Raw genomic sequence first — 13,988 nt, 5'->3', positions numbered from 1 at the left:
CAAGTGGACCTCTCCGCTGATTGATCGATGACCGCAGACGGGGGGGTCTGGGATGGCGGTCATGTGTAGAAGCCGCCGCTAGAGGGCGCTGCGAGGTCTAATTAACAGAGCTGGAGACACAGAGAGGGAAGGGAGGGAGGAAGAGAGGGGTGGAGAGAGAGAGAGAGAGAGAGAGAGAGAGAGAGAGAGAGAGAGAGAGAGAGAGAGAGAGAGAGAGAGAGAGAGAGGGAGGGTGGAGAGAGAGAGAGAGAGAGAGAGCACATGTATGAAGTGTGTTGTTGTTTTGCCAGCTGACCTTAGAAAGACCTTAATGAGTGTGAAGACAGACGTCCTCTAGAGGACGCATTTACCCACAGCAACGTACAGAGCACATAGAAACAGCAGCAGAAGATCACATGTGCACAGTTCTAACAGTGTTTCAGTGAAGGAACGGTCTGTGCTGACCAGACACAACGCAGAGTAACTACTGTACATCTCAGCTACCTGCTCTGTTAAGTTACAGAATCCTAGGATGCAACATTAACATCTCAATCAGAGTCTCTGGCTAAAGAGGAACAACACAGTATGCATCAATACAAGACAGAATCATGTCCTATTCTCCACACACACACACACTGACACACACACACTGACACACACACTGACGCACAAACTTACACGTCTCTACCCACTGACGCACACACACACACACTAGCGCACACACACACACTGACACACACACACTGACGCACACACACACACTGACGCACATACAGCTGTCGTGGTAGCCCTACTCTTCTTACAGGGTTCTATTCTGAGTTCTGAACGAGTCTCCATCCTCATCCTCACCCTCACTCTCTCATCCTCACTCTCTCATCCTCACCAACCCCTCCTCCCCCCCTTAACCCTAATCGCCCCCCCATTTCCCTCTCTATTGTGGGTTAAGGAATTTGTGTTCAGGAACTGATTTTGGCAACAACTGAAAACACACACACACACTCTCAAACACACACACTCTCTCTCTCTCACACACACACTCTCTCTCTCACACACACTCTCTCTCTCTATCTCTCTCTCACACACACTCTCTCTCTCTCACACACACACTCTCTCTCTCACACACACTCTCTCTCTCTATCTCTCTCTCACACACACTCTCTCTCACACACACACAATGTATTGCCAAGTTTGCAGAACATCTCACACACACACACACACACTGGGTTCCTTCCAAGCAATGTGTTGCATAAGGCTGTTGAGGTATAATATCTGAGTACACACACACACATACACACACACGCATACACGAACACACGTACACACACACTCGCACTCGCACAGTGTGTAGCAGGGCCAGATATGCAGTAACCTCCTGCCTAAGCCTAAGTTCTCCAGTTCAGGTTGTAGACCTTCTGTAACCCCGATCCCAACCACCCTGCTACAACTAGCAGCTAGACCAAACAGGCTGGGCTGGGATGTTGAACCACCCTGCTACACCTAGCAGCTAGACCAAACAGGCTGGGTTGGGACGTTGAACCTGGAACCTTCTACAGGAAAACCAAAACATTACCATTAGACCAAGAGGGGCAGAGGGTTCAGAGGATGGACTGTTCAGGCAGAGAGGTCAGGAAACAGTGTTTCTAGAGGGCCGTTTATTTAACTCCACACACAGCAGAATCACATCCACATGAAAATTATTTAACTCAAACATTAATAACAGGTGGAAATCAACCAGTTATTACAACAATTATTATTACATTCTGTCATGTTTCTTTTAGATAGTTAGTTTTTAGAACCAGCTGAATGGTGTTGGGCTTTTAATATTTAACAAGTTTGATCCTGAACATATGATTAGGTCCTGCTTTTCTTGACAACGTCACTTTCAGTTCTGCGTGCAGGACCTTTACGTAGCTGACACATCCATCATATCGGAAAAAAAAGTCTGTAACGGCCGTCACTATATGTTGGTCACGTTGAATCTATTTTTAACTTCCCGACTCGTCACGAGCCGCGTTCGCATTGGCTGGCTAGGCGGTATGGCGTGACCACGGTCGTAACCAGGTCGGGTTGAACTTCAACAGCCGACTCGTGTACATTCTTTACAGACATTCAGAAGATTTAACAGCTCGAGCGCCAACAGAGGACCTGCAGTGCTAATATAGTTCCGTCCGTTTTAATACTATAGCTGTGCTTAAAGTGAAACTATACTCGCTAATGTCAGCCTCTTGATGTTGAACATTAACCATAGCGGTTAACTCGAGAAGAGGTTTGTTTGGGAGTTAAGTTACACTTAAAACCGTCCTGGACACAACAGCCTGTTAACATGGGTATTCACCAGAGTACAGCAATACTACACTTACATCATTATATACAGTTTGTACACAAATATGTACATTTTCACAAAATGTCAACACTTTGCAAACATGATATAAATATTCAATTTGTACACTGACAGCATGTGTTTGTGCATAATTGTGTGTGTGAGCATATCAAAGTGTGAGTGTATATGTAAGTGTGTGTGTGTATCTAAGTGTGTGTGTGTGTGTATCTAAGTGTGTGTGTGTGTATCTAAGTGTGTGCGTGTATCTAAGTGTGTGTGTGTGTGTATCTAAGTGTGTGTGTGTGTATCTAAGTGTGTGTGTATCTAAGTGTGTGTGTGTGTATCTAAGTGTGTGTGTGTATCTAAGTGTGTGTGTGTTCAGGCCCAGCGGCCACAGCTGGTGAAGGTGCGGCTGAGAGAGTAGCTGTGCATGGAGCTGTGCTGTTTGCCCCAGGAGCCCAGAGGGACCACCACGATGCTGCTGTTGTCCTCCGAGCCATACTGCAGTGCCTGACACATACACACCACACACACACAAGGGTCAGTATTCAGCTCCAGAACTAAATACGACATAATACTACTTCATACTACACAGCTGTAGGAAGTATTAGGGAGTATTATGTACTAGGTATTATTGGGTAGTATTGTGTAGTATTAGGTAGTACTCTACCTGCTGTGAGATGACCTGTGCCGCCTCGTGGGGGTCGTGGCACTGGTTGATGACATCACAGATCTCCTGGTCGGTGATCAGGAAGTTGATGCCGTCGGTGGTGAGGGCCAAGAAGGTGTCATGGTGATGCTGCACCTGGGGGGGGGGAGCAGGTATCATTACCTGGTTCTTCATCAGTACATTTTAATCTACAATCTGCGAAACTGACATTCTGATCATGTTCTGACACCTGACATGGGAGTCAGGTGGCTGAGTGGTGAGGGAGTCGGGCTAGTAATCCGAAGGTTGCCAGTTCGATTCCCGGTCATGCCAACTGACGTTGTGTCCTTGGGCAAGGCACTTCACCCTACTTGCCTCGGGGGAATGTCCCTGTACTTACTGTAAGTCGCTCTGGATAAGAGCATCTGCTAAATGACTAAATGTAAATGTAAATGTTCTAATCAGAGTTTCTGATCTGAGGCTGTGATCTGAGGTTGTACTCTGAGGCTGTGATCTGAGGCTGTGATCTGAGGTTGTACTCTGAGGCTGTGATCTGAGGTTGTACTCTGAGGCTGTGATCTGAGGTTGTACTCTGAGGCTGTGATCTGAGGTTCTGCGGGAGGAACCCACGTGTGTTCTGCGTGTGTCCGGCAGGGGGATGACCCCGCTGCTCCTCAGGTGGAAGTCCCCGATGCTTCGAGTCATCGCCAGACGCCCGTTAACGGTGGCCTGGCCCAGGCTGTTCCACGTAACCAGCCCCCCGCTCTGCCTGATCCTGCCCCCCCCCCCACACACACATACACATACACACACACACAGTTACAGACACACACACACACAGTTACACACCGCACACGCACACACACACAGTTACACACCATACACACACACACACAGTTACACACCATACACACGCACATCAAGACATTACAGGTGTGAACACAGGTATACATGATGTGCATTCACTGATGCAGCCATGCATCATTTTACGTGTGTGTGTGTATGAGTGTGTGTGTGTATGAGTGTGTGTGTATGTACCTCTCCTTTTCGTCCTTCCTGTCGGGGGTGTGGTCGTGTGTGAGCTTGAGGCCCCGCCCCTTCCTGCAGAGCAGCGCACGGCTGTCCCCAACGCTCCCCACAACCAGCTCCACCCCGTCACGCAGCACGGCAACCGTCGCCGTGGTACCCGCAGTCAGGGATGATGCTGAAGACAACAGGTTGGTTGTCAAACTTGTTTTAAAGAATAATGTGTGTGTTTGTGTTTGTGTGTGTGTGTGTCTCACCGTTGCCATAGTAACTGAGGTGCGTGTGCAGAGCCTTGTCCAGCTCCAGGAAAGTTTTGATCAACACTTTCTCCAAGTCATCCTCTTCCTCCAGACCATCTCTGCACACACACACACACCACACATGTTATCTTGGTGTCTGTGTTCGGATGTACTTGTGTGTCTCAGTAGGTGTGAGAGCTGAGACTGTCTCCAGGTGTGTGAGCGGTTAGGGTATCGGGCTAGTAATCAGAAGGTTGCCGGTTCGATTCCCGGCCGTGAAAAATGACGTTGTGTCCTTGGGCAAGGCACTTCACCCTACTTGCCTCGGGGGAATGTCCCTGTACTTACTATAAGTCGCTCTGGATAACAGCGTCTGCTAAATGACTAAATGTAAAAATGTGTCTCCAGGTGTGTGTGTACCTGAGGACTGCCTCCAGGTGTGTGTGTACCTGAGGACTGTTTCCAGGTGTGTGTGTACCTGAGGATTGCCTTCAGGTGTGTGTGTACCTGAGGACTGTTTCCAGGTGTGTGTGTACCTGAGGACTGCCTCCAGGTGTGTGTGTACCTGAGGACTGCCTCCAGGTGTGTGTGACAGTACTCGGCGGCGTGGTGTCCTCCGTGGCCGTCGAACACGGCAAAGTACAGCACGTTGTCATGGAGACGACCCATCAGGAGTCGGTCCTCGTTCTGCTTCCTCTGGCCGAGCACCGACGCTGTCCCCACCCTGGAGAGAGACACCTGCACACACACACACACTCATCATGCTGTCCCCACCCTGGAGAGAGACACCTGCACACACACACACTCATCTCTACTCCCTCTCTACTTCTCTACATGGGGATGGGTGTAACTAGTGTGTATGGTGAGTGTGTTTGTGTGTGTGTACCTGGGGGATGTCTGTGTGTGTGTATGGTGTGTGTGTGTACCTGGGGGATAGGCTTGCCGTAGCGGATGCTGGATGGCAGCAGGATGGGCTCGTCTATCCGGTTGTCCCAGATACCGAATGAGTCCCAGGTTGCCGGGCGACCACTGCCGTCGGGGTCGTACCTGACGCTGCTGCAGGACCGCACGGTCGCCGTGGCACCGCAGCGCCACGGCAATGAGGAGGCTGTTGCCATGGCATTGGCCTCAGAGAGTGAGCGAGCAGACAGGAGGGCGTGACGACACCTGCCCAGAAGGACCAGCACGGTCGATGACATCACTGGGGGAGGGGGGGGGGGCGGTCTGGGTGAGGAGGAGGGAGGGTTAGGGTCAGGAGGGAGAGTGAGGGTCAGGAGGGAGAGTTAGGGTCAGGAGGGAGAGTGAGGGTCAGGAGGGAGAGTGAGGGTCAGGAGGGAGGGAGAGTGAGGGTCAGGAGGGAGGGTGAGGGTCAGGAGGGAGAGTGAGGGTCAGGAGGGAGAGTGAGGGTCAGGAGGGAGGGAGAGTGAGGGTCAGGAGGGAGGGTGAGGGTCAGGAGGGAGGGTTAGGGTCAGGAGGGAGAGTGAGGGTCAGGAGGGAGGGTGAGGGTCAGGAGGGAGAGTGAGGGTCAGGAGGGAGAGTGAGGGTCAGGAGGGAGGGTGAGGGTCAGGAGGGAGGGTTAGGGTCAGGAGGGAGGGAGAGTGAGGGTCAGGAGGGAGAGTGAGGGTCAGGAGGGAGAGTGAGGGTCAGGAGGGAGGGAGGGTGAGGGTCAGGAGTGAGGGAGAGTGAGGGTCAGGAGGGAGAGTGAGGGTCAGGAGGGAGAGTGAGGGTCAGGAGGGAGGGAGGGTTAGGGTCAGGAGGGAGAGTGAGGGTCAGGAGGGAGGGTGAGGGTCAGGAGGGAGGGAGGGTGAGGGTCAGGAGGGAGAGTGAGGGTCAGGAGGGAGGGAGGGTTAGGGTCAGGAGGGAGAGTTAGGGTCAGGAGGGAGAGTGAGGGTCAGGAGGGAGAGTGAGGGTCAGGAGGGAGGGAGGGTTAGGGTCAGGAGGGAGGGTTAGGGTCAGGAGGGAGAGTGAGGGTCAGGAGGGAGGGAGGGTTAGGGTCAGGAGGGAGGGTTAGGGTCAGGAGGGAGAGTGAGGGTCAGGAGGGAGAGTGAGGGTCAGGAGGGAGAGTGAGGGTCAGGAGGGAGGGAGGGTGAGGGTCAGGAGGGAGGGAGAGTGAGGGTCAGGAGGGAGAGTGAGGGTCAGGAGGGAGGGAGGGTTAGGGTCAGGAGGGAGAGTGAGGGTCAGGAGGGAGGGTGAGGGTCAGGAGGGAGGGAGGGTGAGGGTCAGGAGGGAGAGTGAGGGTCAGGAGGGAGAGTGAGGGTCAGGAGGGAGGGAGGGTCAGGAGGGAGGGAGGGTTAGGGTCAGGAGGGAGGGTGAGGAGGAGGGAGGGTGAGGGTCAGGAGGGAGGGTGAGGGTCAGGAGGGAGAGTGTCTTGTCTATAGGTTCACTTGTACTCCTGGAGAAAGAACATTTGGTTTTATATCCAAAACACACACACATACACTCTACACTCTCTCATTCACACAGACTCTCTCTCTCTCTCTCTCACACACACACACACAGACTCTCTCTCTCACACACACACACACACACACACACACTCACTCACTCACTCACTCACACCGGAGAGAGGAGTAGGGAAAGGTTTGGAGAATAAATGAAGGAAAGAGAAAAATAAGAGAGATAGGGAGAGAGAGTGAGGCAGGAGAGAGGGAGAGAGAGATGGAGAGAGAGACAGGTGAAAGTATAATCCTTAAAAGATACTTTAGAATAATAAGGATTTACAGGTTGTCTCTCATCTCAATACATTGCTTCTCTCTCTCTACCTCTCTACCACTCTTTCTACCTCTCCACCTCTCTCTCTACCATTTGTCCACCGGTATGGAGACAGGATACTCCTGACCTATCTGCTATGTTGCATAAACACACACACATTGTTGCCTGTTACAACACTATCCCCCTTCACACACACACACTGACGCACACACACCTACACACACAGTTGACCATACTAGATATGGAAACAACAAAACGTCATAACTAGACCAAGTAGCTCTATGTTCACCCAGAAGGTATGCATTAGACGAAACCATGCACTGAACTATTTTAAACTTGGTGCGGTTTCATTCCACAACACGGAGTATGTCAGTTAGAAACTTCTGACCGACGGTTATCTGACACCATTCACGTTCAGCTTACCTTCATACCACAGTATCCGCTAACGTCCGGTGTTCTCGATCTTCTTCGGATAGATAGAGCTTGTCAGATCTTGGAACCAGCTTGCTTCTCACCAGCCAGACCAGTACAATCACGCCGCTTAGAAAGGGTTAGGGTTAGTGGAAACTGGGCTGATGGTATTTAAACATTTAGTTGACCGGCCAATCAGCCCCCAGTACACGGTACAAGTCCCCAGCCAATAGAAGGCGGGGTGTGGGTGCGTTACTGGAGGAATACCATTCTGGAGGAGACTCTCTCTCTTTCTCTCTCTCTCTCTTTCTCTCTCTCTTTCTCTCTCTCTCTCTCTCTCTCTCTCTCTCTCTCTCTCTCTCTCTCTCTCTCTCTCTCTCTCTCTCTCTCTCTCTCTGTCTCTCACTCTCTCTGTCTCCTCCTCTCACTCTCTCTCTCTCTCTCTCTCTCTGTCTCTCTCTGTCTCTCACTCTCTCTCTCTCTCTCTCCTCACTTTCTCTCTCTCTCTCTCTCTCTCTCTCTCTCTCTCTCTCTCTCTCTCTCTCTCTCTCTCTCTCTCTCTCTCTCTCTCTCTCTCTCTCTCTCTCTGTGTCTACCCTCCTCTCCTCACACACCTGAACGCTAGGGGGCAACATACATGTGGAACTGTGTGTGTGTGTGCGCCGGGTGTGTGTGTGCGCCCAGGGGTGTGTGTGCGCGTGTGCGCCCGGGGGTGTGTGTGTGCATGTGGTGCGCCCGGGGGTGTGTGTGCGTGCATCTGTGTTTCTGGAACAACAAAACATCTGCATGAGATGCCGTGAAGTGACTTTAATGTTTTCAATTATTAACAAAAAACAAGACCGCAGGAGATAGAGAAATGGGGAGAGAGAGAAGAGAGAGGGAGAGGAGGAGAGAGGGAGAGGAGAGAGAGAGAGGGAGGAGGAGAGAGGGAGAGGAGAGAGAGAGGGAGGAGGAGGAGAGAGGGAGAGGAGAGAGAGAGAAGAGGAGAGAGGGAGAGGAGGAGGGAGATGTAGGAGGAGAGAGAGAGGAGAGAGGGAGAGAGGAGAGAGGAAGAGAGAGAGGAGGAGGTAGGGAGAGGAGGAGAGAGGGAATTTGAACTCAGATTTCCATCTACCTTGAATACAAAAGTAGGACATGTTTTACCCTGGGCTCAGCTCTACATAAGACAGGGGGGGAGGGAGGGAGGTGAGGGAGGAAGAAATGTGATGAGATGAGAAATTATAAAGATTAACCTCTCTTTCTTCTCTCTCTCTCTACTCTATCTGTTGTCTCACCCTCTCTAGAAGCAAAGACTGATAGAGAGGGTGAGACCGCAGAGTAGAAAGAGAGAGAAGAGAGAGAGAGAGTAGAAAGAGAGGCAGGGTGAAAGGGGGAACCATTTTAGAAAGCATGATGCTCTGGTGCCCTGGTGCCCCCTACCTGCACCACAGAGGTACTGCACAGCAGTCAGGACTGGTGGGGAACCACACTACAGCCCCCCTCTGGGGGGGGAGGGGGGAGGAGAGGGGAAAGACAGGATGAGGAGAGAGAGGGGAGAGGGGGGAGGAGAGGAGGAAGACAGGATGAGGAGAGAGAGGGGAGAGGGGGGAGGAGAGGAGGAAGACAGGATGAGGAGAGAGAGGGGAGAGGGGGGAGGAGAGGAGGAAGACAGGATGAGGAGAGAGAGGGAGAGGGGGGAGGAGAGGAGGAAGACAGGATGAGGAGAGAGAGGGGAGAGGGGGGGAGGAGAGGAGGAAGACAGGATGAGGAGAGAGAGGGGAGAGGGGGGAGGAGAGGAGGAAGACAGGATGAGGAGAGAGAGGGGAGAGGGGGGAGGAGAGGAGGAAGACAGGATGAGGAGAGAGAGGGGAGAGGGGGGAGGAGAGGAGGAAGACAGGATGAGGAGGGAGAGGGGAGAGGGGGGAGGAGAGGAGGAAGACAGGATGAGGAGAGAGAGGGGAAAGGGGGGAGGAGAGGAGGAAGACAGGATGAGGAGAGAGAGGGGAGAGGGGGAGGAGAGGAGGAAGACAGGATGAGGAGAGAGAGGGGAGAGGGGGGAGGAGAGGAGGAAGACAGGATGAGGAGAGAGGGGAGAGGGGGGAGGAGAGGAGGAAGACAGGATGAGGAGAGAGAGGGGTGAGGGGGGAGGGGGGAGGAGAGGAGGAAGACAGGATGAGGAGAGAGAGGGGAGAGGGGGGAGGAGAGGAGAAGCAGGATGAGGAGAGAGAGGGGAGAGGGGGGAGGAGAGGAGGAAGACAGGATGAGGAGAGAGGGGAGAGAGGGGGGAGGAGAGGAGGAAGACAGGATGAGGAGAGAGAGGGGAGAGGGGGGAGGGGGGAGGAGAGGAGGAAGACAGGATGAGGAGAGAGAGGGGAGAGGGGGGAGGAGAGGAGGAAGACAGGATGAGGAGAGAGAGGGAGAGGGGGGAGGAGAGGAGGAAGACAGGATGAGGAGAGAGGGGAGAGGGGGGAGGAGAGGAGGAAGACAGGATGAGGAGGAGAGGAGAGGGGGGAGGAGAGGAGGAAGACAGGATGAGGAGAGAGGGGAGAGGGGGAGGAGAGGAGGAAGACAGGATGAGGAGAGAGAGGGGAGAGGGGGGAGGGGGGAGGAGAGGAGGAAGACAGGATGAGGAGAGAGAGGGGAGAGGGGGGAGGAGAGGAGGAAGACAGGATGAGGAGAGAGAGGGGAGAGGGGGGAGGAGAGGAGGAAGACAGGATGAGGAGAGAGGGGAGAGGGGGGAGGAGAGGAGGAAGACAGGATGAGGAGAGAGAGGGGAGAGGGGGGAGGGGGGGAGGAGGAGGAGAAGACAGGATGAGGAGAGAGAGGGGAGAGGGGGGAGGAGAGGAGGAAGACAGGATGAGGAGAGAGAGGGGAGAGGGGGGAGGAGAGGAGGAAGACAGGATGAGAGAGAGGGGAGAGGGGGGAGGAGAGGGAGGAAGACAGGATGAGGAGGGAGAGGAGAGGGGGGAGGAGAGGAGGAAGACAGGATGAGGAGAGAGGGGAGAGGGGGGAGGAGGAAGACAGGATGAGGAGAGAGGGGAGAGGGGGGAGGAGTGTTACACACACATCTCTGTCATGACAAGACTTCCAGCAGCTTGGAGGCATCACACACACGCACGTGCGCGCACGCGCACACACACACACGCGCACACGCACACACACACACACAAACACACACACGCGCACACACGCACATGCACTCACACTCATATGCTCCGCACACACACACCCTTTCACATTAAGTGCCTGAAAGCTTTGTGGGGTAGATCAAATATTAACCAACAAAAAGGAGAGGAGAAAGGGATGGATGGGTGAGTGTGTTGGTAATATAGTGAGAAGTGAGAGGCTACAAGGTTGTCAACAAACCAGTTAAATCTATGTGAATATACACATCCATACAAAGCTACTTCACCTAGAACAGTGTTCCTGTTACAGCTCTAGAACAGTGTTCCTGTTACAGCTCTAGAACAGTGTTCCTGTTACAGCTCTAGAACAGTGTTCCTGTTACAGTTCTTAAACAGTGTTACAATTACAGGCGTAGAATATTCTAGAAGTTTTCTAGCAGTACAAATACAAGTTCTGTACATTCAAGAACAATGCTTTAGCTAAAGGTTTGTTTGAATTCCTGCTTTGATGTATTGTGTGAGTCAGTGCATGTGAGTTCACATTTTTTTTCTAAAGATACAAATGTGACAGTGTATGTTCTAGAACTCCAAGGAGTGACGCGTGTGTTCTAGAACTCCAAGGAGTGAAGTGTGTGTTCTAGAACTCCAAGGAGTGAAGTGTGTGTTCTAGAACTCCAAGGAGTGAAGTGTGTGTTCTAGAACTCCAAGGAGTGAAGTGTGTGTTCTAGAACTCCAAGGAGTGACGCGTGTGTTCTAGAACTCCAAGGAGTGAAGTGTGTGTTCTAGAACTCCAAGGAGTGAAGTGTGTGTTCTAGAACTCCAAGGAGTGAAGTGTGTGTTCTAGAACTCCAGTGTGTGAGAGCTCTAAGTGAGTGAGACTTCTCGAAGGTCTGGGTTCTGGGTCCTCGGTCAGGCGGACACAGACGTTCTCCTGCAGCAGGGACGGAACACGCGGCGGAACACGTTCCTCCTCCTCCTCCTCCTCTTCTTCCTCCGGCCGGCTGAGGACTCGGAGGAGACGGACTTGCGCAGCGTGCGGATGCGGTGCTCCTGTTCCCGGATGCGGCTCTGCAGGTGGGACTGGATGGCCCCGCCCAAAGACTCCAGGTCCACACACGCCCCGTACACCTCCCACGTCATACCCTGCTCATCCCACACCACCTCCTGCACCTCCTCCTTCTGCTCCTCCTCCTCCTGCTCCTCCTTCTCTCCACCCTGACGGTTTGGCCTCAGTAGCTCTTGAGTCACCTCCTTAGTAACGCCCCGGGTAGTCTCTCTCTTGATTGGCTGCTGTTTGTGGTTCCTGACCTCTGATTGGCTGCACAGCTCGATGTCTATCTGACAGACGTGCTGGAAAGGAGGCTGGCCAATAGGAACACAGATCAGGGGTGGGCTGAAAGCCTTGTCTCCAGTCCCCGTCTCCTGATTGGAGGACAGGCTTGAGTGACAGCTTGGAAGGCCAGTGAGAGCAGAGTGGGCTGCAGTTGCGGAAGCCCATTGGCCAGGGTGTGTGAGGCTGTGTGTGTGTCTGGCTCTAGGAGGAGAGGGCCTGTGTTGGTCTCCCTGTCACACACCTCCACGCTGGCCTGCACCCCCACCTCCGTCCCCCTCCCCCCCCAGGCAGGGGCCTCTCTCTCTGGGCTGGTCATGGTGCCGGTCTCCCTGCTCGTCCTGGATTTCCCTGGAGGCCTCTCCTCGTCACGCTTCTCGCTCTCTCCTCCGTTGCCCTTGACAACGCTGTGCCGCCGGTGGCGATGGCATTTATGTCTCCCTGGCGACCGGGTGTCTCAGCGGGGGGTCGCGTTCCTCCGATCTCCCGCTCCCCTCGGCACTCTGGGATGCCGTCGGTCCGCCAGCCCCGCCCACAGACGCGCACATCCGAGGAGGCAGCCATCTTTGATTCCGAGCCGGCGGCCATCTTTGATTCTGAGCTAGAAGCTTTTTCCGGAATGATCCCCGTGGTCGTCACCGGGGTTGGCGTTGCTGTGGAGACCGGGCTGGAGGTTTCAGACGGGGTATTCTGGGATGCGGCCTCAGTCCCTCTCATGGTGACGGCCACGGGGGTCCTGCGCTTGGGGCTGGAGGAGGTGAGGGGGAGGGGGGTCTGCCCGCACCCCCCCTCCACCTGAGAAAGGGGACCCACATCCTTTTGTGTGTGTGTTTTGGGACTAAGGGCAGAATGTGTGTGTGTTTTGGGACTAAGGGCAGAATGTGTGTGTGTTTTGGGACTAAGGGCAGAATGTGTGTGTGTTTTGGGACTAAGGGCAGAATGTGTGTGTGTTTTGGGACTAAGGGCAGAATGTGTGTGTGTTTTGGGGCTAAGGGCAGAATGTGTGTGTGTTTTGGGGCTAAGGGCAGAATGTGTGTGTGTTTTGGGGCTTGTGGCAGAGTGTGTGTGTGTTTTGGAGCTTGTGGCAGAGTGTGTGTGTATTTTGGGCTAAGGGCAGTGTGTGTGTGTGTTTTGGGACTTGTGGCAGAGTGTGTGTGTGTTTTGGGCTTGTGGCAGTGTGTGTGTGTGTTTTGGGGCTAAGGGCAGAATGTGTGTGTGTTTTGGGGCTTGTCCCCCAGAGTCTGTGTGTGTTTTGGGGCTTGTGGCAGAGTGTGTGTGTGTTTTGGGAGACAGGAGTGTGTGTTCTCTGGCCTTAAGGGAGCAAGCTAACGCAGGGATCCTGGTCTTCCTCTTCGATGCTTCCATGGCAACGCCCGGTTTCCCCCGCCCCTCACAGGAAGTGACGCCGCCGTTGGGCTTCCTGGTATCCGTGGTAACCTGAGGGTCACAGGGGGTCAGCGGAAGCCTGAGGTTCAGGCTGAGACCAGCCTCTGCCCCTGAGCTGCTGTTGCCATGGGCATCGACTCGGACCGAGAGCCCGTCCACTCCCACGGCGGGCGACACCCCCTTAGCAACCTCCGGCGGGGTTTCCATGGTAATGATCGTGTCCCCAGAGTTCTAGAACCGCCAAGCGAGACAGCTGATTGGTGGATTGGCTGAGGTTGGCCTCAGTCATTGGTCCTAAGACAAGAACACTGACAGGAACAGGATATAGAGTGGACTGATTACACTCTAGAACCATCGACTAAACATGTCCTTGAAGACACGTGCACATTTTTATACACACATTCACACACAGACATAGACACATTCTAATACACACATTCACACACATACACATACACACACACCCTATGCTGTGAGAAGATGCATGATTGTAAGTACCACTCCTCCCTCCTCCACCACTCCCTCCTCACCACTCCTCCTCACCACTCCTCCTCACCATCCTCCTCACCATCCTCCTCACCACTCCTCCTCACCACTCCTCCTCTCCACTCTCCTCTCCACTCCTCCTCTCCACTCCTCCTCACCACTCCTCCTCACCACTCCTCCTCTCCACTCCTCCTCACCACTCCTCCTCTCCACTCCTCCTCACCACTCCTCCTCTCCAGCTTTCCCTGACGAATCTGAAGACTACCAACAGCAAACACAGAATAACCTGAAATATACATTTTCCCAAGGCAAGCGCCTCTCCTCCTCTCGTCCCCTCCTCTCCTCC

The 13,988-nt window shown here is 53.6% G+C and overlaps 1 protein-coding gene across 1 annotated transcript; it reads right to left on the bottom strand.

The window, feature by feature from the left end:
• Positions 1-1,616: 1,616 nt before the first annotated feature.
• Positions 1,617-7,460, bottom strand: LOC134015518 (protein phosphatase 1K, mitochondrial-like). The gene is made up of 8 exons (XM_062455077.1): positions 7,349-7,460; positions 5,140-5,437; positions 4,779-4,951; positions 4,232-4,332; positions 3,987-4,152; positions 3,579-3,723; positions 2,970-3,104; positions 1,617-2,809 (listed from the first exon to the last, which is right to left on the bottom strand). The coding sequence occupies exons 2-8, from the start codon at positions 5,410-5,412 to the stop codon at positions 2,678-2,680; spliced, it is 1,125 nt and encodes a 374-aa protein (XP_062311061.1). The 5' UTR covers positions 5,413-5,437; positions 7,349-7,460; the 3' UTR covers positions 1,617-2,677.
• Positions 7,461-13,988: the final 6,528 nt, after the last annotated feature.

This window comes from Osmerus eperlanus, unplaced genomic scaffold, assembly GCF_963692335.1.
Source record: "Osmerus eperlanus unplaced genomic scaffold, fOsmEpe2.1 SCAFFOLD_49, whole genome shotgun sequence".
NCBI lineage: Eukaryota > Metazoa > Chordata > Actinopteri > Osmeriformes > Osmeridae > Osmerus > Osmerus eperlanus.
Note: the sequence above shows the minus strand (reverse complement) of the source record. Positions and strands in the feature narration are given on the sequence as shown.